The sequence below is a fragment of the Festucalex cinctus genome, chromosome 16 (genome assembly GCF_051991245.1).
Source record: "Festucalex cinctus isolate MCC-2025b chromosome 16, RoL_Fcin_1.0, whole genome shotgun sequence".
NCBI classification, from domain to species: domain Eukaryota; kingdom Metazoa; phylum Chordata; class Actinopteri; order Syngnathiformes; family Syngnathidae; genus Festucalex; species Festucalex cinctus.
Window position 1 is genome coordinate 19,681,945 of NC_135426.1, and position 17,774 is coordinate 19,699,718.

The 17,774-nt window shown below is 45.1% G+C and overlaps 3 protein-coding genes and 1 long non-coding RNA gene across 8 annotated transcripts; 2 read left to right on the forward strand and 2 right to left on the reverse strand.

The window, feature by feature from the left end:
* Positions 1-85: 85 nt before the first annotated feature.
* On the reverse strand, positions 86-3,742 carry LOC144004051 (high mobility group protein B2-like). The gene is made up of 5 exons (XM_077500951.1): positions 3,548-3,742; positions 2,053-2,211; positions 1,827-1,978; positions 1,574-1,748; positions 86-853 (listed from the first exon to the last, which is right to left on the reverse strand). The coding sequence occupies exons 2-5, from the start codon at positions 2,200-2,202 to the stop codon at positions 728-730; spliced, it is 603 nt and encodes a 200-aa protein (XP_077357077.1). The 5' UTR covers positions 2,203-2,211; positions 3,548-3,742; the 3' UTR covers positions 86-727.
* On the forward strand, positions 2,899-14,684 carry ctc1 (CTS telomere maintenance complex component 1). 5 transcript variants are annotated; one of them, XM_077500934.1, is made up of 23 exons: positions 5,109-5,286; positions 5,589-5,676; positions 5,945-6,035; positions 6,108-6,321; positions 6,438-6,649; positions 8,003-8,132; positions 8,198-8,470; positions 8,539-8,661; positions 8,834-9,069; positions 9,132-9,273; positions 10,482-10,690; positions 11,035-11,198; positions 11,276-11,390; positions 11,451-11,814; positions 11,877-11,966; positions 12,037-12,179; positions 12,257-12,562; positions 13,498-13,566; positions 13,633-13,783; positions 13,977-14,032; positions 14,110-14,266; positions 14,340-14,436; positions 14,498-14,684. In XM_077500934.1, exons 1-23 carry the CDS (start codon positions 5,227-5,229, stop codon positions 14,581-14,583), a joined length of 3,576 nt encoding a protein of 1,191 aa, XP_077357060.1. In that variant the 5' UTR covers positions 5,109-5,226; the 3' UTR covers positions 14,584-14,684. The 5 variants fall into 5 exon arrangements, 4 of the variants coding, with proteins under 4 accessions (XP_077357059.1, XP_077357058.1, XP_077357060.1 ...); XM_077500935.1 differs by having other exon boundaries at positions 5,110-5,286; positions 5,945-6,321; positions 12,257-12,342; positions 12,427-12,562; XM_077500933.1 differs by lacking the exon at positions 5,109-5,286 and adding an exon at positions 2,899-3,013 and having other exon boundaries at positions 5,945-6,321.
* Positions 9,849-12,238, reverse strand: LOC144004052 (uncharacterized). The gene is made up of 5 exons (XR_013279194.1): positions 11,624-12,238; positions 11,458-11,517; positions 11,272-11,352; positions 11,030-11,178; positions 9,849-10,718 (listed from the first exon to the last, which is right to left on the reverse strand). It is a non-coding gene; the product is annotated as an uncharacterized LOC144004052 (long non-coding RNA).
* A 96-nt stretch (positions 14,685-14,780) lies between the features above and the next one.
* Positions 14,781-17,669, forward strand: LOC144004050 (H-2 class II histocompatibility antigen, A-U alpha chain-like). Its single transcript, XM_077500949.1, has 4 exons — positions 14,781-14,938; positions 15,501-15,749; positions 15,841-16,128; positions 17,248-17,669. Exons 1-4 carry the CDS (start codon positions 14,875-14,877, stop codon positions 17,367-17,369), a joined length of 723 nt encoding a protein of 240 aa, XP_077357075.1. The 5' UTR covers positions 14,781-14,874; the 3' UTR covers positions 17,370-17,669.
* Positions 17,670-17,774: the final 105 nt, after the last annotated feature.

Genomic DNA, 17,774 nt, shown 5'->3' on the forward strand with positions numbered 1-17,774 from the left:
ACTCCGTCGCCCAGCAAGTGACACCTGCTACAATGATGAAGAATTTTTCAAACAAGGAGGGAGAGGGGGAAAAAAAACAGCCGTGTGCGTTTTCCTCTCTTGTTTTATTATAAAAGTTGCTTCTACGTTAACTGTGAACAAAAAAAACCCAAACAAAAAAACAAAACAAAACATGACAATGAAGAGTCCAGGGTCTCCATGGCAACATACGGGTAAGCATGGCTGAAGGGAGGGGGCTGGTGTTGGGTTAACCATGGCAACAATGGTGGTGGGGGGGGCCTCTATTATCAACGTCCTCAGACTTCACCTTACCTACACATGAGCGCGCACACACACACACACACACACAGTCGCTCGCTCGCTCACTCATCCCGAGTGTGTTTATCTCACATCTGGGACCCACCACACAGGAAGCAAGGTGCTTTGAGAACTCATAATTACAATTAAAAAGGCATCAGCCCATTGGGGGTAGTGTCTGTCACTGCGGGCGACACAAGTGCCTCTGATTGGCTGTAACCGAGCCTCTTGTGAAGCTCCGCCCCTGCCACTTTATAAGCCAATCAGCAGCTTGGAGACATGTCTTAAAAAAAAAACAAAAAAAACAACGCAAAATATTTGAATGTTTGACTTTACCTCTCCTCTCTCTCTCTCTCTCTCTCTCTCACTCTCTTTCACACGCACGCACACAGATGCCCACACGCACGCACTCACACACAACCGCAGGTCCCTACTCGTCATCCTCCTCCTCTTCATCGTCATCCTCGCCCTCGTCATCCTCCTCTTCCTCAACGCCCTGCGCGGACGAACCGGGGTTCCTGGCGTATGAGACGCCACCCCGATATGCTACCATATCCTGGGAAGACAGAAAGTACAGTGAATCACTGCTTATTGCAACAGGAAAACCTTACAAACTCACGACAGGTGAAAAGCCATAATCATATTTTTAAAGTCTTACCCGTGCCACATGCTTTAAACACATTAAAACACACAGTAAACACTTTGGAGTAAAAAAAGTGCTAATATAAAATGGAGAGAAAATACAGTGATCGTTGTTCAGTCTTCTTAAGTGTTGTGTACTGTGAACACCCCTAGGTGGCAGTAAAGACTAAGTTACGGAGTTCCAAAGCCGAGAGGGAAATAAGCCTTTCTTAATACAACAGCAGCATCCTTCCGCCCTAACTGAAGCATATTCAGGAGTTCATCTTCTTAATGGAAAGTATCTTCCTCTGGCGCTTAGGCTCACTAGCAGAAACCTTCAGGGGCCATAATGGGGCTTAATACCAAACTAAAATTGTTCCAGTCGACAATGTGTGGTGTTACCAGCAGCCAATCAGAGCCCAAGAGACAAAGACTGTCTAAATGTCCATGATACATGCTGACTTTTTACTGCATTATCAATATTTACACATTTCAATCCTAAACTGTATTTCTATTAGTGTATAAAGTTCAAAACTGTAGATTTCCATGGCAGGCAACTAAATATGTTTCACAAATAAAAACAAAAATATTAATAATAATAAGGGGGGGGGGGGGGGGGCAGTGTTGATGTGATATGTGACAAGCATTTTCTCACCCGGTCATATTTCTCCCGGAGTTTCTGCGCCTTCTCCTCGTACGGCAGCTTGTCGGACTGCGACAACTTGCTCCACATCTCGCCCAGCTTTTTGGCACAGTCGCCTATGGAGAGGCCGGGGTACTGCTGCTTCACACTCGGACGGTACTCGCTGCAGAACACGAAGAATGCAGACCTACGAGACGCGAGAGATGCATGTCGGTCAGCTCGATAAGGTGGCCAATTTCAACCAACAGGTAGGAACTGGACTTACGGGGGCCGCTTGGGTGCGTTGGGATCTTTCCTCTTGCGGCCTCTCTTTCCAAAGCCTTTGGGTGGGACGTATTCTCGCATCTCCCTGTTGTAGCGCAATTTGTCGGCCTTGGCCATGTCCTCAAAACACTTCTTATCACTGGGAGACAAACCCTGTCAAAGAGACAAATGTTCAACTCCAATAAGAGAATCACGACCCCAATTATCCCAATTATCGCCCATCTCACCTTCCATCGCTCCGAGCACTTCTTGGAGAACTCGGCGAAGTTGACTGACTGCTCCGGGTTCTTCTTGCGGTGCTCCTCTCGACACGTCTGCACGAAGAAGGCGTACGCAGACGTCTTCCCTTTGGGCTTGTTAACGTCCTTTCGCATCATGGTGGCGGCCTGAGACAGGACACAGAGGGTGAAAATCCTTTTTTTTTTTTTTTTTTAATTTAATGCAATGTCCATCATACAGATACCAGTGATACCATTTTCGCTTCAAGAAAGTATTCTATTTTTGCTAGTTGTGTTATGGATACTTTAACTTTTGTTGCTAATCTTTACACAAAGCAATGAGTGATAATCACAATCCCCACCCACCCCATTTAATTCATCTGTTTATTTCCTACACTGCTTACTCATCAGGGTGAGCTTCAACCTATCCTAGCTAAAAAGTACTACTACTAATAATTGACATTTTGCACTTTCCGAGATCTTTCTCAATGTAGGCTGACTCACTATTTTTTTGTCAGTTGTATGATGGCTATTATTATTATTTATTTATTTGTTTGACTAAAGTTTTGACATCCCACCAGATATCCCTGAGTTCAAAGGCTTGGTAACCCTGGACTGGTCGCCGACCAATCATTGGTCACATATATAAGAAAATTAATTCCAACGTAAAAAATTTTCCATGATACAAAAAAAAAACAAAAAACCTATAGGTAGTAACAAGAAATTAATTTATATAGTGATTGGACGTGTTCTTTACTTTCAAGTGTCACGTTTAAAGCTCCATGTGGGGGGCCAAATAACGGCCCATCCGCCAGCCACTAACAAAGAACCGATGGGCATCGATTTTCTCAAGTCGGGCTTCTCGGAGGCACGACTTGACGGGCCCGGGACGTGTCGAGGGAACGAGGGGATGAGTGCTGCAGCCGCTCGGTGACGCGTGGAAAGAAGAAGCATCGGTGGCTAAATGGATGTATGTTAGGGGCACGCAGTTAGCAACTGTTAGCTTAGCCTGGCTACCAGAACAATGAGCCACCATTTGCTTCCCGCCCTCTGCGGAGCAAGCCTCCCATCCCCCTACAAGACGTCACAACAGGGCCGTTTTGGAGCACAAAGGCGCATGGAAAAGAAAACAATAATTTCCGATTTTCCGATTATTATCCGAGCGACACTAAAGTGTTTCCAATGGAAATTGACTCCCCAGTGCCACCCAGCTGCGCATTTTCAACCGCGGGGGCTACGGCTATACTCCGGGGAGTGAGTGGGGCACGGGGCGGCGTAGACTATTTCCTGGCGTTCATAGTGCCTCAAAATGGGCGTTTCTTGGTCACCGCAACGCGGCTTGAATAGTCGCCAGAGGCCACGCACGTAAACCGGCAGTAACGGAGGCACGCTTTGAGCCCCGCTGCGGTTCATTTTATTGCCTTTTTATGGCCGAGGTGAATGGAGCGCTGTACCCCAGCTTTTGCAAACCCGCGTTCCATACAAGATGGCCGGCTGTACTCACTCGTTAGGAGGGCCGGCGACAGGCTGAAGCACACTCGGGAGTGGGACAGGGGCTTTTGTTTTTCTTTTTCTTTCTTTTTTTTTCTGTTGACAAGTCGGCCTATTGTTGATGTCTGGTGGCTGAAGCGGAGACTGGATCGTCCGTTCACTTTCAAACTGGGTCGAACTGAAGACCGCTCCCGCCCCCAGAACACGCCCCCCACGTCGTTTCTACTAAATCAGAGGGGCGGAGAGAGGGCGGCGCCCTACGTAGGGCTTGAGTCAATAGTCGTATTTAATTGGCTGTGTTGTTGACGCGGGGCGGAAATTCTAGTTTTTGTTAGGCGGGGCGAGTTGGTACTGCAGCACGATTGGTTAGAACCCATGTCAGTCAAAGTATGACGTCAGCGTTACATTACGTTGTTTTGTTTGGTAAAATGGCGCCGATAGAAATATTTGCTTTTGGGAGTTATTATCACTGCATTTGTAAACAAACACACGGTTATAGTCACTAAGTATTGGAGGAAATAAGGAAATGCATATACGATAAAGTAAAACAACAACCCAAACAATACACGTTTATTAATGTAGTTATCAAATTGAATCCACACTTTGGACACATTCGTGGTAAACAAAGTGCAATAAAATCCAGCATTTTCTCAACTGTTTGTTTTCACTCGGGTCGCACCCTAAACCTGTCGCCACGCTAGCCAATCGCACTGGCACTCTATGCAATCAGTTTATTTGCTTGAACCCACATTTTTGCAATAATTCACTTTATAGGTTCACTGGCTTGGATTATAAGGGCATGTGTTAAAAATGTGCACGTGTAGGAAAATGAATACTGTACATTGGGCCACGTAAATTTCTAATGTATGATGTAGTACATTGGTAGGCAAACTTTTGTACTCAAGGGACATTTTGATTTTTAAAACGGACAAATGGATCAGCTCATTCATAGCTAAAGGGAAGAGAATGTGTAATTCGTTATATATATATATATATATATATATATATATATATATATATATATATATATATATGTATGTATTCGTGAATGTAATTCAAATTACTATGTAACAAATTAATTTAAAATTGTTAAGTTTACTCATAATTACAATTTAAATTAGTGATTCTACAATACAGGTTACAATACAATCCGCATCTAGAAAGCTTGTTGGAATGTTTTTTTTTTTTTTTTTTTTTTTACTTTTCAAGCACGGTACATTTATTAAAGGTCGGTTGTACTGTATAGTAGCCTAAAATACATTTGCATTTTATTTAAGAACTTTTTATTTTTTTAAATGATCTTATGTGCATTCAAGTGTAACAATCATTTAAGTCCAATTTTCTAATACATTTACGTTTTTGACATTAATGCATTGTTTTTGATGAACATTTACGTTGGTCGTACTGGTGCCTGCTGAGAGCTATAGGCCTATATACATTTTTTTCAGGTAATACTATTATAATTTCCTTTTTAGGGATCCAATCTGAGGGGGAAACGAATAACTAATGCAGAAATGGTGTAGGGCTTGTTTCATGGGTAGAAAGATAATTTGTCGATAGGTTGAAGCAAACAGGCAGCTAACGCGTCATGTTTGAGCCTTAACGGCCGCCATCGTCAACCAGGAAGTGCGTGTGCACGGACTACTCAAGGCGCACTTTTTTTTGTTTGGAAAAAATACAAATGTACAAATTATGGATGACATGGACGTCGTGCATCTGTTCCGGGAGCAGTTTAATCCGCAGAGTGAAGCCGTCAGTATCACTACACTCAGCATTAAAACAAGTGTTTTTTGGCGCTTGCGATTATTCCATTCTAGGGCATTGACTCGATCAAAACGAGACCGTTCCGGTTGTTTTAGTAGAGGCACGTCCCAATTTAAATAAATCTTTTGGGATGCAAAACGACAGTGGTTAAAATGCACAACAGTCCAGATGCGATCGACTCAAAAACCCGAGTGTGCTATGAAATAGTTGTTTCGCTATTGAGCAAAAGAGTCAATTCACATAGGGTTGCAACTGCAAAGCAGCAAAACCTTCTCTAATGTTGTCTGCAGGAGGCCAAATGGTTAGAAGGACTATTTCTTTTCGTCAGAGAGCACGTGTGGCCTCTGATTTCTGATGCTGCCCCCTGCAGTCAGACGGGTGAGTCTGACTATTTAATTGTTAACTTCAATTTATTTTGAACAGACTGTGTTGCATGACACTATGAAGTTGGAAAATAGGAGGGATACAGTTGAAAATATCTCATTGTACATGTACAATATGTGTATATATATTTAGATACTGAATTCGGCCTCTGGCCAACCTGTGTGGAGTTTGCATGAGGTTTCTCCTCCTGCAATTGAACAGCAGTCCAAAATTATATATACGAATGCACCATACATGTTTGACCACAGTCTATGATTTTCAGCTGATGAGGGCGTGTCTCACCTGAGTGCGAGTGTGCTCAAGAGGATACGTGGGAAGATGTCCAGCACACACACGCTGCCCGTCAGCTACAGGTTAAGACGTACCGTCCCCGTGCCTGTGCAATGGTTGCGATATGTTCCTCACTTTGGATGTCTGCTCACCAGGCCGGTGTGCGTCTCCGAGCTTCTCTCTCACCAGAGGCTGGCGTGCGTCAGTAACCTGTCGTGGAGCACCAATCAGGAGCGGGCGTTGGCCGAGGAAGTGGCGGCGCCGCTGCGGGCTCTACTCCGGGCGCACCTCCTGCTGATCGGCCGCCTTACGCACGGCCGTGACGGAGAGTGGACGCTGAAGGACGCTGATGGTAGCGTTTGGTGTGAAGTGAGTTAGCTAGTGTGGTGATTCGCTATGTAAAATGATTGTTTCACTTAATTGAGGAAGTGCATCCATCCATGTTCTGCAGTATAGTGGTCAGGAAATGACATCTGCCTGTCTAGGTTGTCTCCCCCTCACCTCTGTGGATGGGTCGTCTCGTCTTCCTCCCGCACTGGCATTACATCCCCCACGATTCCCTTGGGCAAGCGCAGCCGGAAGCCCATGGCTACGTGGAGTTGGTTGGCTCTCCTGTTCTGCTGTGTCCTGGTCCTGCGCACGGATTGGCTGCCGGTTCTGTCTCCGTCAAAGAGGCTGCAGCCTTAGTGCGCGACAGGTGTGTCACACTTCCCAATCATTCCAAACTCAACATTGTGAAAAGAGACCCTTCTAGCTGACGTCACTTTACCCAGAATGCTTAGCTACCCCTACTGGAGGGCAAACAATCAATAGAAATACACAAAGAGAACATTGTTTTCGGTTAGGGTTTTGTTTAATTGGTGCGAAAATATGACAAATGTAGCAAAAAAACATCCCTAATTGGAACTAGCCGTTCTGAGCCGCTATCTCCAAAAGCCTTTGTTGGTTGGCGGGCAAGATCCCTATGTATGGACTTTCACCATCGGCTTGGTCACAGGAAGCCACAACGCTCCCCCAAGTGAGCTACCACAACATTTTAAATTATTTCATTGTTAAGAAGAGCGCCTACACTTGGGAGGACTTTGATGCTATCAAGTGCCTGGAGTTGTGTCTGGATGGGTGGGATATCGGCTGCGTTCAACACGGCAACGTTTGCCTCATGGCAGCAAATGTTTGTTCTATTTTTATGTTGACACGGGTTACTGGTGTAAAACGTCATTTATTGAAATGTTTGTGTCCGGATAAACTCGTCTTGCTGTACGGCGAAGCCTTTCAAGCTATCTTAGTTTGCTAATTGCAAAAAAAAAAAAAAAAAAAAAAAAAAAAAACCATCAAAGTTAGCAAGTAAACTTTGATGAAATGTTATGATTATCATGTGAAAATGTTTGCAAGACCTACGAAAAATGTATAATATTAAATCAATGTGAAAATTTGTAATTATAAATAAATGTTGAATATTCCAACATTGGGTACGTTTTGTGTTTCTGATTGCTGAAAATTGTCCCACAGTTTTACATTGTTTTTAGTGAACTTTCCCCCGGTTTAAAATCGCTGTCGGTAGCCAAAAGAACGATTTGCCGGTTAGAGCAACCATAGGCCTCGCAGAAGTTTACCATTGCAATTGTCGCAGATTTAGAAAATGTTTCACCTATTTTCGACGTCTCACTAACTGATTTCTCATTCACTCACGTTGGTGGTCTGTCCTCTAGCATGGGCGGCACACAAACTTGACGTCCCACTAGAAGGGTCTGTTGACAGTTTATATAATGATTGTGTACAGTATGTTGCAACATGTTAAAGTACCAATGACAACTTGACTATCAGCAGTAGATATACATATTACAGACGACTACTTATCTTAGCTGACGTTAGCTTCATTGTTAGCGTCAACATTAGCTTCTGAAGATAGATTCCAACTTTACATGTAGTCTACAAGGAGGCTTGCCTACCTGATTTTTACTGGAATCTTCCATAAACCTGTTAAGTTACAGAAAAAGCACCAAAATGTGCTAACAGTTTTAGAAAATAGTTCCATCTTACCTGTTGTCAGGGTAAAAGGACTGCGGCTGTCCACCTTCGGTGAGGTGGTTTCCGTCTGCCCCCTGCTGGCCATCTCAGGAACTTCCTTCTTCTTCTTCACGCTTTCAGATGAAACGCACACACTACCCGTCCTGGTCAAGGTACCAGCAAACACACACATGAATGGTCATCATTGTGTTTTGAACTTTGTGACGCATGTGTGTAGAAGCGCAACAAGCTGTGGTGGGCACAGTGCGTGTCTGTCGGCGAGTGTGTGCGCGTGACAGCGTTGCGCGTGTGTGTCCTGCCACCGTGGGGAGGTAAGAACATCCTGTGCACGACCGACCACTCCGAAATCCACAAGACTCATGATCAGCGGGGCACGCCGGCCGAGGATGCGCTGCCGGCCACTCCCCCCTCGCCGCCGACGTCACAGCCCGGGAGATGCGAGGACCAATCGGACGGCAGGACCAAACGGTCCCAAGTCATCAGTTACCAGGTGAGAACAGAAGCGCTGCGGAGACTTTGACGATGGCTCACCTGATGCTGCTCATTTTCCCGTGTTAGGGAACGGTCACGGAAGTCGTGAGTGCGGGGGCGGGGCTTTACGTGATGGACAGGAAGCTGGGCCTGTGCTTGGCCTATCAGCCCCAGCTGAAGAGGAAACTGCGAGTTGGCGACGCGCTGGCGGTGAGATCCTGTTAGCCAATCCGGGCTAAGCGGGCTTTGAACTTTTTTGGGGCTTGCATGTTAGCCATCACTGTATTTTTTTTAAAACAACTATTTAATATGCTTATTACTTGATGGATTGATTTTAGCGTGATTATTAACCAAAAGGATCAATGTTGCCCTCTCAATTCAGCTCCATCACGTCCACTTCCTGTACCGGCCGTCTCCCGACTTCCCTCCCAGCATGCTTTGCACCTGCCTGCGGTCCACTGTGAGGGTGACAAAGTTTAGCGCCGTTCTAAGCTCGGCCTCGGAGCCGGACCGCAACTGCCCCGACGACGGCGTGTTGCAGCGGTTACTGGTGGAGAGGAACCCGGACGTGTCCCGTTATCTGTGGACGTGCCACCTGTGCGCCCAGCTTCGACGCAGGTGAAAGGTGGGCGGTTCGGGCTCGGTTAGCCGTCGCGCGCTAACTCGCGTGGCCGTCTCAGCCTTCTCCCCAGCGCGTCAACACAGTGCACGTGCGTGTTGTCGTGGAAACTGATGGAGAAGGCGTTTGGACAAGGACGACGACACAGACGAGACATTTACGCTGAGATGTTGGACGAGCCGCACACCTGTCCACTGACGCAGGTAGACGCCACAGCAACAACACAACCCACACCATCGTTGATATGTTATTGTATTTTTGTCTCAGGCCACATCGTAGTCATGGCTTCCCTTGGAGGGCCAGTTTGTTCACCCTGTTTTCAGTTTATTTTGAAAGGGGGATTGTGACAAAAATGCTTGTCATGTTTCACTTATTATTTTAGGAAGTTTTATTGGAAGTATTATTGCAGTTATAATGCAGCAAATACATCCACATCAAAATTTAGCAGTAATAAATTTAATAATAATGCATATATTTGTGAAGACTGGGGTCAAGCTGTATTTTACAATTTTAAAAATGTGCAGAATCATGTTAAATATTAGAAAACAAAATGCACTGAGCTGTCACCAATGTCTTACAAATGCAAGTATGCCATCTAGTGGCAGAAAAATGACCTCAACACAAATCGTTTTTTTTTTTTTATTGTTCAGTAATCAGTACATCTTTTTAATTTTAATGCAATTTTATGAATTATCTGACTAAAAAATGCAGCCATATTTCTATTAGTTTAACTTGTTTCCACTTTTATGTGTATGACAAGTTAGAAAAAAAATATATTGTATATTTAAACAGATATAAAATTTGTGATTAATTGTGAGTTAACTATTGAAGTCTTGAGATTAATTACGATTAAAAAATTTAATCGCCTGACACCCCTAAGATTCATAATTGACTTTAAAATAGTCAAATATCAACACTGCGCTTAAATATCGGACAAAAAAAAGTATACAAATTAGAATTTTAATGTAAATAAAAATTGTAAAACTTGATTGAAAACCAACAGTTCTATCAGTACATGAAAATATTGTACTTTTTTTTTTTTTTTTAAATCCAGTACAGTACATGGTAAATACAGTTCAGATGGATATAATTTTTAGCATAATGCAGTTTGAACATTGAAATCCTATTCTTCACTTACCACTAGATGGAGCCTGTGTACAGCAAAAGTAAAGTCAAGTCAAGTAGGCTCATATTGTCCAGTCTTTTCAATGCATTTTATACTTGCAGTTTTTTTTTTTTTTGAGTACAAACACTATAAAATGTCTAAAAGGTGAGTTTTAATCAGTTAAAAAGTTTTTTGGGAGGGGTGAAATGTTTTTTTTTTTTTTTTGTAAATAAGTTTTTATATGTACTTTCTATGCTGCATATTTTCACCCATTGTGTTGTATTGTGTACCTGCGTATCGCTCCAGTACGAGGGTGACTCGGTGCAGCATCAGTATGTCAGCCTGTCAGAGCTCCGAGAGTCCCTCCAGGAGGACTGCTGGGCTTCATTGCGTCTCAGCTCTCTGCTGCCACCCGCTGGAGGTGGTCTGACCCGAACCCTGATGAACGCCGCCCTGACCTGGTCGAGCAGAACTTTGACGCCGGACCCCAGGCTGCAGCCCGGAGAGACCCTCAGGTACACGTCCAGCTCTGCGGGAAAGTATCTTAACAATTGTGGGGACCAAAATGCACACGTGTTGGTATTTGGCTTTTTTTCCCACCAAGCAAAATTAAAACAAAAAAAAATATATAATTTGCTAATATGAAAAATATTACACATTATGCATTTTTTTTTCTTCTAATAAATATGATAAAAATATTTTCTAAAATATGCAAAAAGTGGAACATAAAAAAAAATATTTACAAAATATGGAAAAAGTAGCTAATCTGGGGCTAGGACTTGCAAAATGTGAAATATGGATAAAAAAAAAATATATATGTTGTTATATAAAATGTGTGCCGGTGGGCCTCTCACCATAGACAGCGCCCCCTGCTGCTTGTGGGCGTGCTGGAGCTGCCGTCAAGCGCGTCCCCACATTCGCTGCAGCTAAGAGATCGCACGGGGGCTGTCGCATGCGTCGTCACGGAAACCACCCAGGAAGGTGTTGAAGGCCACAGCGCGACCTTCAATACGGCGTGGATAGGTTACGCACACATACACGCGCACACTGATTAACTGCATGTACAACTTGTATTTACTCCTCTGTGTGTGCGTACTCAGGTTGTCTCGTGTGCATCCAGCAGTTCACCATGGTAACGGAGAGATTCCTCCAATCAGATTTCCCCTCCTACCAACACCTGGATCAGCACAAGTTCATCACACAAAAACACTGCAGGTGTGCACACATACACTCACATTGCTACCTGTGTGGTTTCTGATCCTGTGTGTGCAACAGCATTTACCTCCAGTTCTCCAAAGAGCGCATCCACATTTTGAGTCCGTCCGTTGCCATGGAAATGCAGCTGTGTGACAAAGGGGAGGAGTCAGGTGAAGAGGAAGAGGAGAAGGAAGCTGTGGCGAGGAAGTCAAGACGAAAGGATGAGGACCCGGAGCCCTCGCGGCCTTCACCTTTGTCCGTTGCCGTGACAACCTGCGTCTCGGTGGTCCTCGGGGTGGAGCAGAAGAGCGGCGTGATGTGGCGGGAGCACGAGGAGGCGTCGTTCTCCGTCACAGCGGCTCTAATTGGGCCGGTGGCGGCCTGGGGGCGGGACCCCAAGAACGCGCCAATGAAAGACTTTGAGAAAGGCGATGAGAAAAAGGTGAGAGGTCAACAAATGTTTCAGGTGACACACACATACAGATGATGCTGGTGTGTGCGCAGGTGACCGTGTTGTGTTCGGGCGCGTCGGCTCGCTGGTTTGCTCTTCTGCAGCCGGGACGCTTCTACAGACTGGTGGCTGGCGGCACGCACGTACGTACGTACGCCGACATCACGTCACCACCGCGCCGTCCGTCGGCTCATTTGTCGGCCGTCCCGTCAGGATGTCGGCGTTCTGGCGGGCGACGGCGACTCGCTGACGGTCCGGCCCGATTGGAAGTTCCACACGCTGACGCGGCCACTCCTCGCCTGCCAACGGAGCGTCCGGCCCGCGCCGTCCAGCGTGTCGCAAGTCCTGGACGGCAGGTGGTCAACGCTCGTTAATGTGATGTCATCATCAGGACGTGCCAATCGAGTTTTTCTTTTCATGTGTGTGCGTACAGTGGAGATGTAGTGTCCTTTCAGGGTTTTGTCTTAGACCGGATCAATCTGAATGACAGGATGAGTGACATTGGACACACAAACGTTGGTGTGTCTTGCACTCACACGCACACATACACGCATTTGACAACAGAAAGCAGTTCACCGACTTGGTGTGTGTGTGTGTGTGCAGGTGTGCGCCTCACAGTGTGTGACCAAAGTGGCAGAAGCCTCCATGTCTTCCTGAACTTCCACCCTAACGCGTACCCGCCTGGCCTGTTGCCGGGCAACACGCTGCTGTTGTCTGCTTTTCGGAGGAGGTTATCCAGGTGAGCAGGGTTATTATAGTTTTGGAATTTTTCATTTTAGTTAGTTATTTCAGTTTGAGATTCGTTTTTTACATTTAGTTTGTTTTAAGTAGTTTTCAGGGTGGTTCTGGTCATTTTTATTAGTTTTAGTTTCAGTTAAAAAAAAAAGTGTATTACTTCTGCACAATATAAAAAGAAATAAATAAAAAATACACCATGGGTGCGACGTCATCTGAAGATACTTTTCTATTGGCTGTTGCGAGATGACATCACTTCTGCCTTTCAAACGTCCTTATTTCAAAATAAATCTACTTAAAATCACATTTAAAATCATCACTTTGCGCACTCTTCGGGACCGGCAAAAAATTTGATATGACGTCATAACAACCTGACCCTATAGCGCCCCCTATCGTAGTAAAATAAAAACCAATCCCGGCACGTTTGACCTCGAGCGACGAAAATTGGCAGGCACGTGTAGCACCCCGAGACACACAAAAAAAAAAAAAAGTATTTGGACCACGTAGCTAAAATGTACAGAAAGTGAGCTATGAATTTTTGAACGTCCAATTTTGGCTCATTTTTGAACATTCACTGTGGTCATACTTTTTCCCCCTTTGCAAACAGTTTTCATCTAATTTACTTCAAACTTTGTATGCATGTATCATACATCATCAGATAACAACTGGGCAAAAAAATCTTGACTTTTTGAAATAATATATGACGGGGGCGGGGCATCAAATATTGGCTTTAAATTTTATTTTGTCCAGAAAGAGCAAATGCTTAATAACTCCCATGTACAAGCTCCAAAAAATCCCAAACTTCTTTAGCATCTTAATAGTCAGGGCCTGAAAACATCTATATGATAAAATTCGGTTATACATATAGCGCCACTTTGTGGTGACAAATGTCATTCTTGTCATACTATATGTCTGTTGCTACTTGTGTGTGTTTTCCAGGTCAGGCCGTGTCTATTGCAGTAATATAGCAGTCAGCTGGGTGGCAGTGTTGCAGGTTGGAGACCAGAGGTATTGGCAAGCGTCCAATTTTGAGTCGTCGCCCACGCACGCACATCACCTGGACTTCTCCAACAGGTCAGAGCACCGCCCACCCGCTCCCATCATGCACCTGGCCCTGTGGACGCAGCAGAGCCGCACCGTGGGCCGGGTCAAGGGTCACGTGGTGTGTTTCCTCTTCATGCAGCTGCAGTGGAACTGCTTCGAGTGTGGCAGTGTGTACACACAGGTACACACACACACAATTTTTTTATTTTTTTTTAATGGGGGGGGGGTCAACATCTGTTATTCACGAAAAATCTCCCCTATTCACTAATTTGTGTTCAGGCCAAAGCCATGTCTAAAATAAAAGTATTGCTTTGGCGCCAAGTGTTAATTACTGGTAGACTCACACTCTCTCCCTCTCTCCTTCCCTCCCTCAGTCAGCTTGCCATGGTCAGTGTCTCTCGCCCACAGCTGTCTTTGATTGCACCGCCAAGTAAGTGTGCCATGTGATTGGCGGCTGCTTACCTTGATGATGATGATGATGATGATGATGATGATGGCGGCCGCCAGGTTGGTCATGGAGGACGGCACAGGCCAAGCTCACGTGCACTTCCCCGGGCCGCTTGTCCGCCAGCTGCTGGGACTGAGCTGTCCCCAGTGGGAGGGGCTTCAAAGAGCCGTGAAGGCCAGAGGACAGATCCAGGTGTACCCCCGCGGGCGCAGCCAGGTCGGGTCGGAAACCGTCAATGAAGGCGATCGGCCTGCTCGTCAATAAGGCGCTTCCCGCTTCCTTCTTGCAGGCGTGCGACGACGGGCTACTTGACTTCCTGTTGTTGTGCGCGGGTGGCGTCAACTCGCTGTTTCTGACCTGCAGCATAGAACGCCAGGCCAAAGAAGGTGAGACGCACAAAATGGCCGAATGTGTTTCGCGATTGATCATCACAGCGGTTTGTTTCAGAGGTCAAACGTTTGAGACGAGGCAAGAGAGACTTCCTGACGAGGATGGCGCCTCCGCTCAAGCTCACCTGTCTGCAAATTCACTGAGCAGATGACCTCAATTTGTATGATCGGTTGTCACGGCAACAGCCGACATAACAGGAAGTCACGTGATGTTTGCAAATGTTAAATAAAGTGAAGTGAAACAAGCACCAAGTCACTCTGATTTTTCTTCCCACACAAAATCAACTTGGAAATGTTGAGACTGGCTTACCCGGTAACTGATGACACCATCAATTCTCTGCATTGTGATTGGCCCGAGGTCAGCCGCTCCTCTTGAGCTGAGCTGCTGCCTGTCAGGTTACAGTAAGTGAGGCAGAAAAGCTGCAAGTCGACAAGATGAAGGCGCTCGTCTTTCTTGTGCTCTTCCTCCATGGCGGCGTCGGTGTGGCAAGCGATAAATGTAAGTACTGTACCTGAAAGTAATACTTGAGTAGAAGTCTCTTAACAGTAAATCACTTTGATAGAATTTAACGTCAACTTTTAAAGTTTAACTGGACTAAAAGTCTTTTTTTAAGTGTCTGAGATTTTCTGTATTTATATAGCAAATGTCATTTTCAGATACACAAGTAAAAGTACAATTTAAAGAAAAAAAGTAAGCGATTGTTTTGATTAAAAATAAAAAAATACTTCAGAGTGTGCAAAAGAGCAAGTGAAGTTACATGGCCAGGAGGAAAACTACCAGCACCCTCATAAAAAATAAAATTAAACTTCCTGATTACCTGTGTCTCATTTACAAAATCTTCCCTTAGCGGTAACACCACCACAGAAGGGGCAGGGTCCTTTCATTTGGGCGATTTAAATGTCGCCATACGGCACTCGTATCTTAAGTGAGAGCAAATAATTGGGCAAAAGACAGCTTTTGGATGGCTGTCATGAATTACTCGTGACTTTTCACTACTTGCAACAGATTCGTCTCAGCAAGTTGTTGACAGTAATATATTTCACGGGCTGCTGCTTCTCAGATTTCCACACAGACATAAAAATAATTGGCTGCTCTGACACGGAGGGAGAAGATTTCTATGGACTGGACGGCGAGGACATGTGGGTTGCCGATTTCACCTCCAACAAGGGCATTGAACCTCAGCCCAGCTTTGTGGATCACATGAGCTACGGCAAAGATGCTTTTTCCGCGGCGGTGGGCGAGCTAATCACATGCAAACGAAACCTCAACATAGTCCGGAAAGCACTGAAGGATCAGCCGCTAGAATCTGGTACTGTGATGGAACCCATCGAGCCCAAACGCAGACACACACATAGAGACAAACACACAGACAGAGCGAACAAACACGTTTGTCTTTTCAGATCCTCCTTCTCGTCCCATCGTCTACCCGAGAGACGAGGTGGCGCTGGGAGAGAAGAACACACTCGTCTGCCACGTGAGCGGCTTCTTTCCGGCGCCCGTTAAAGTCAACTGGACCAAGAACGGCAAGCGGGTGGCAGGCGCGGGGAGCGGAGCCGGCAGCGCCTACCCCCATAAAGACGGCTCGTTCCACCAGACATTCCGACTGGATTTCACACCCGCGCAGGACGACTACTACTCGTGCGTGGTGGAACACCCGGCCCTGCAGCAGCCGCTCGCCACCATCTGGGGTAAGTGAGTGGTTGCAAAACTGTCAGACTTGGGGACTTTGCGTGGGAAACAATGATGAGAAAAGCAGCAATCTTGATTAACTCATTTGCTCCCAATAACGTGTAAATACGTTGTTTTTTTTAATGTTTTAAGTGTCCCAAAGACGTATATATACGTTTTTTTTGTTTTTTTTTTTATGCTAGAGCATACAAAAGGCTTTGATGCAGCCTCTCAACTGCAAAGAACGGTTGCAGAAATGGTAGTTATTACACAAACGGCCAGCAGGTGGCAGCAGAGCAAAGGAAGGAGATCAACCAGCGAAAGGGATTGCTTCTGTGAAAATGGCTGGGAGTGAATGAGTTAATATAGCACTGCATAACATTGTACTTTTTAAAAACAAACAGTAAAAACATCATTTTGATTGTTCTTCACTTTCATGTTTTACACCTTGGCCTCCACGTGATAGTAGAATATTGAGGCGGCTCAACTCCTCTTCCAGATCATCAGTGCGGCACTATATTAATTTATTCTATCTAGATGATAAAGAATATATAAACTGGGTACTCTTGTAATACGTGAGATGCTTGCAGCATTATTGCTACATATTCAATCTGTCTGTTAACTAAAGGGAAGATGACTAGACTTATAGCACCACAACATAAATGCTAATTAGTGTTAGCATTAAGCTAGCAGGTTCAAAGGTCCTTTAGTGCTTTGGGCTTGCATTTTCCGTGTTTGCAGGTTATGTGGAGAGCAAACAGTAAAATACTGAAGTGAGGTTTACATAAAAATAAACACGTTTTTAAAATGTGTTTTCCCCCCCCAAGGGGTTGGAACAGATTAATTGCATTTTCATTCATGCCAGTGTGGAAAGATTATGTGAGTATTTTGAGATAGATTGATATCTGCCTTCTGCGATTGGTTGGCAACCAGTCCAGGGTGTCCCCCGCCTACTGCCCAGAGCCAGCTGAGATAGGCGCCAGCAGCCCCCGCGACCCTTGTGAGGAATAAGCGGTCAAGAAAATGGATGGATGGATGATATCTGCCTTTCCAAAATCTGCCATCTGAACTTGCCTTGGAAATGTAGCAGACCTTTATTAGCGCTAATGCTAGTGCTAATCACAATTTCCTGTTTCTAGTGGCGAAGGTGGCCCAGCCGGGTATCGGCGCCACGGTCTTCTGTGCACTGGGGCTGACGGTGGGACTCATGGGCGTGGCCATCGGAACCTTCTTCCTCATCAAAGGAAACAATTGCAACTGATTGGCTAGCACTGACGACATCATTGCTTTTTTTTTTCTCAACACAAATCCACCAGCTCAATGCTAACATATGACGCAAAATGCCATGCACTGGATCAGGGAAATTAGCATTGATACTGGAATTGTAAAATCTGGTAAAAATATTGCTTAAGAATTTCACTATACAGAGCAGTCAGAAAAATCAAATCACTATTTATTGGTGGTTCACTGTACATTCTCTTCTCCGGTGATTCTGTCTGCTTGTTTGCCAAGTTTTTAGCTACTTGAAGATGACAATAAATAAAAAGATGTGATCCTTTCATTTTTGTACCACTCATTTTTCAAAATGTCTTATCCGATTTTGTCAGTTTTCCAAATATTCTTCCTGGATTCAGACTGAGATCCTAGTAGTTGACTAGTTTGTGCT

What these genes read in the sequence shown, in the direction of transcription:
- LOC144004051 (XM_077500951.1), bottom strand. Translation starts at nt 2,202, where the DNA reads ATGATGCGAAAGGACGTTAACAAGCCCAAAGGGAAGACGTCTGCGTAC. An exon ending in AGTGCTCGGAGCGATGGAAG is followed by an intron (nt 1,979 to 2,052) that starts GTGAGATGGGCG and finishes TCTCTTTGACAG; the next exon opens with GGTTTGTCTCCCAGTGATAA. An exon ending in AACGCACCCAAGCGGCCCCC is followed by an intron (nt 1,749 to 1,826) that starts GTAAGTCCAGTT and finishes CGCGTCTCGTAG; the next exon opens with GTCTGCATTCTTCGTGTTCT.
- ctc1 (XM_077500932.1), top strand. Translation starts at nt 5,227, where the DNA reads ATGGATGACATGGACGTCGTGCATCTGTTCCGGGAGCAGTTTAATCCG. An exon ending in GAGTTGGCGACGCGCTGGCG is followed by an intron (nt 8,662 to 8,833) that starts GTGAGATCCTGT and finishes CTCTCAATTCAG; the next exon opens with CTCCATCACGTCCACTTCCT. An exon ending in ACCCCCGCGGGCGCAGCCAG is followed by an intron (nt 14,267 to 14,339) that starts GTCGGGTCGGAA and finishes TCCTTCTTGCAG; the next exon opens with GCGTGCGACGACGGGCTACT.
- LOC144004050 (XM_077500949.1), top strand. Translation starts at nt 14,875, where the DNA reads ATGAAGGCGCTCGTCTTTCTTGTGCTCTTCCTCCATGGCGGCGTCGGT. An exon ending in GGATCAGCCGCTAGAATCTG is followed by an intron (nt 15,750 to 15,840) that starts GTACTGTGATGG and finishes TTGTCTTTTCAG; the next exon opens with ATCCTCCTTCTCGTCCCATC. An exon ending in GCCGCTCGCCACCATCTGGG is followed by an intron (nt 16,129 to 17,247) that starts GTAAGTGAGTGG and finishes TCCTGTTTCTAG; the next exon opens with TGGCGAAGGTGGCCCAGCCG.